This window comes from Trypanosoma theileri (genome assembly GCF_002087225.1).
Source record: "Trypanosoma theileri isolate Edinburgh chromosome Unknown TM35_Tth_224_V1, whole genome shotgun sequence".
Classification (NCBI taxonomy): domain Eukaryota; phylum Euglenozoa; class Kinetoplastea; order Trypanosomatida; family Trypanosomatidae; genus Trypanosoma; species Trypanosoma theileri.
This window is the reverse complement of record NW_021640066.1, coordinates 1-3426: the sequence shown is the minus strand read 5'-3', so window position 1 is coordinate 3426 and position 3426 is coordinate 1. Positions and strand designations below refer to the sequence as shown.

Here is a 3426-nt window from a genome sequence, read left to right as displayed (position 1 = left end):
ACTACCAATGGGAAAGGACCAGGCCAACGTTAAGGGTTGCCGCTTCCGCGTCTCCGTTGCCCTTCCAGTGGGTGCTGTTGTGAACTGCGCTGACAACACCGGTGCAAAGAACTTGTACATCATCTCCGTGAAGGGTTATCATGGTCGTCTGAACCGTCTGCCCGCCGCTGCTCTCGGCGATATGGTGATGGCCTCCGTGAAGAAGGGTAAGCCAGAGCTCCGCCGCAAGGTGTTGAACGCCGTTATCATTCGTCAGCGCAAGAGCTGGCGCCGTAAGGATGGTACCGTGATCTACTTTGAGGACAATGCGGGCGTTATTGTTAACCCCAAGGGTGAAATGAAGGGTTCCGGTATTGCGGGTCCCGTCGCGAAGGAGGCGGCCGATCTCTGGCCAAAGATCTCCACGCACGCCCCCGCTATTGTGTAAAGGTTCTGCGTTCCAGTTTTATTTTTATTTGTATTTCTGTCTCTGTGGCTTATGCAGAATAAGAAATATCCAGGCTTATTTTTTTGTTGGTTGTGGTGTAGAAGTACGGTGTCTCTTTGTGTAAATTATTTATTTCTTTCCCCACAATGCTAATAAAAAATTTCTTTCCCTTTCTCTCCTATTCTATGTAATAAATATTATTATTGTGTGTGTGTTTTTTTTTTTTTTTTTTTAGCCTATTAGCAGTCATGCCCACCCGCTTAAAGAAGACTCGTCACCAGCGTGGTTCCACGTTCTGTGGCTATGGCCGTGTAGGAAAGCACCGCAAGCACCCTTCTGGTCGCGGTAACGCCGGTGGCCAGCACCACCACCGCATCAACTTCGACAAGTACCACCCCGGATACTTTGGCAAGTGCGGCATGAACCACTACCACAAGAAGAAGAACGCGACGTGGAAGCCGACGATTAACCTGAACAACCTCACGAAGCTGATCGCGAAGGACGAAGTGATGAAGGCAAAGAAGGGCGAGGCTCTGCCCGTTGTTGATCTCCTGGCCAACGGCTACTCCAAGCTTCTTGGCAACGGTCACGTGCAGGCTCCTTGCATTGTGAAGGCCCGCTGGGTGAGCAAGGTGGCTGACAAGAAGATCCGCAAGGCTGGTGGTGCTGTTGTGCTCCAGGCATAAGGTGAGTTGACTGTCAAAGCACTCATTTTTTGATTTTTACTTTTCTTATTTAATTATCTTGTAAAATTATTTGGATTTTCTAAAAAAAAAAAAAATGTATTTTGTAGGATCATGCTTTTTTTTTTGCTCCACTTTTTAGGTAATGTTTTTCTTTCTTTCTTTCCTTCTTTCTTTTAAATGATTTTTGTATATATATTGTATATTTAAAGAATTAGAAAGGTGTTTTTTTTTTTAGTTTCTGTTTATATAAGTTATCCTTTTTTTTTTACCCAACCTCTGTGTTGGGTGAAAAGGGTATATGATCTCGCTAGTTGAGGTTTTATTCATATTTTCTTTATTGCTAATTACAAGTTTTCCTACAGTGTTCGCTGAGTTTTCTATGATTCCTCTGAAAGGATATGTCTCACTTGGCCTTGAATTGATGGTGGGAGAACCAGATGGTAATAGTTCAGTAGATTTATTCACCATGAACATAGCTGGAGCACTGAATTCTTCATATCCATTCCGTCTTGAAAGAGTTTCATTGAGTAATAAAACTGTGTATATATACAATGACACAGAAATGGCGACGATATTCAGTGATGACAAGTGTGTGTTGGAAAAGAATACTGTGAAGAATGATGATATTGCTTTGTGGGATGTCATACGCACGATCCTTAGTTTAATAAATAAGAATATTTCTGGGACCTCTATGTATTATCGTGGTTTTGAAGGTGTCCTTATATCAGGGACACAAGTACAACTGACTATTCCCAAGAAGTTCAAGGGAAATGGTGAATTACAGTTATACAATGCTTCTGTGTTTTTAGTGAAACCATGGAATGTTAATTATGCCTATGTTCGGAATTTACCAGTTAAAGTTGATCTTGTTGATGCTGAAAATAACAAGTGGTCTTTTACATTCTTTGATTTTGCCGTATCAACGGTAGATACAAGAATTCTTATGTTTCCTTCTAAATGTGTGGAGAGCAGCGTTTTTGCAAAAGAAGAAGATGAAGTGATGAAAGAAGCTACGATGAATAAGGAAATGCCTGGATTTCCTGAGGAGTTTAGTGCTGAAATTCAAGTTGTTCTACCTTCGGAGAAGCTTACATTTACAATGCACGAACAGTTCAGCTCATTATTGCATTTATCTCATTCAAGTGTTTATGGTTCACTTCCTGATGAAGTTGGCCGTGTTAACACATATGATTGGTATATTGTTGGTTCCTACCGAATGTCATACTTCTACACAAAATCAACTCTCCCTTTTGGGCAAGATTCACCTGTTTCACGTAATCTTAGAGAGTATTTTTGGCCTAATACTGAACGTTGTGTACGAACACTGATCAACTATGATGCTATTGCAGGAAGTGTAGGTGCTTTAATGCTTTATTCATCAGATGTACCTCCAGTTTATATTGGATCTCAAATTGTGCGTGGTATACCATGTAATGTATGGTCTGCCAGTTTATCTGGTGTACGTGTTAAATGGTTTTGGGCTGATCGTGACAAAGTTAATTTAAATACTGATAACAGTACTGATGACATGAGTGTATTAATGAGAATAGTTGTAGAAGGAGTAGACGCTGCTCCATTTTATGTTCATCACCCTTTTTTAGCCCAAGGGAATGCATTTCCTTCCAAGTACCGCACTAGGGCATGTCGTTTACTAAATCCATGGGACCCTGCCTGTAGAAGTGGTAATGGATACACCAAGTATATTTACGATATTACTTCTTTTTCACGGTACATTTCTGCGAAGGACTTTGTTTTACCAACATCCTGCACAGTTGAGGATGTACCTTCAACGGTAATTCCAGACGTTATGTGTAGTTCAGACGGTGGTATTGGAAGAATTTTTTTAACGTTGGCATTATTCGTTTTGGGTATTCTTATAGGATGCTGTATTGTTTGGTTTCGTTATGGAGTAATAGTACATAAGTTAAGAGGGGAATTACTGATGCTGGCACTTGAGAATGAAAAACAGCGAAGATCTTTACAGCAACAGATGACATCATAGCCAGTAATATGGCGTATAATTTATGTGATTTATGCAATTTCAACGGGTAACGGGTATCAAATTCAACCTTTCTGCCCGGGAAACAGAGAAAGGTAAAAAAAAAAAATAAAAAATAAAGAAAAAACTATTATTTTCTTTATTTTATTTTATTTTTCTTTCTCTCATTGTGTATTTGTTTTTTATTTTTATATACTACGTTAGTGGAATTTGTTGATGTTTTTTTTTTTTTTTTTTTCTTCTTTATCTTCCCTGTTAATATTCTCGTGACGTTGTTCCCTTTTTACTATCTTTCTCTTTCTCTTTCTCCTCCT

General features: G+C 39.6%; 3 protein-coding genes across 3 annotated transcripts; all 3 read left to right on the top strand.

Annotated features, from left to right (window-relative positions):
- Nucleotides 1-427, top strand: TM35_002241020 (60S ribosomal protein L23; the record flags this gene model as incomplete). Its single annotated transcript, XM_029032038.1, has 1 exon — nt 1-427. A coding segment is annotated over one exon (427 nt), but the record flags the coding sequence as incomplete, so codon positions are not given.
- A 248-nt stretch (nt 428-675) lies between these two features.
- Nucleotides 676-1113, top strand: TM35_002241010 (60S ribosomal protein L27A/L29; the record flags this gene model as incomplete). The annotated part of the gene is made up of 1 exon (XM_029032037.1): nt 676-1113. One exon carries the CDS (start codon nt 676-678, stop codon nt 1111-1113), a length of 438 nt encoding a protein of 145 aa, XP_028876669.1.
- Nucleotides 1114-1492: 379 nt separating this feature from the next.
- On the top strand, nt 1493-3115 carry TM35_002241000 (uncharacterized protein; the record flags this gene model as incomplete). Its single annotated transcript, XM_029032036.1, has 1 exon — nt 1493-3115. One exon carries the CDS (start codon nt 1493-1495, stop codon nt 3113-3115), a length of 1623 nt encoding a protein of 540 aa, XP_028876668.1.
- Between the last annotated feature and the right edge of the window lie 311 nt (nt 3116-3426).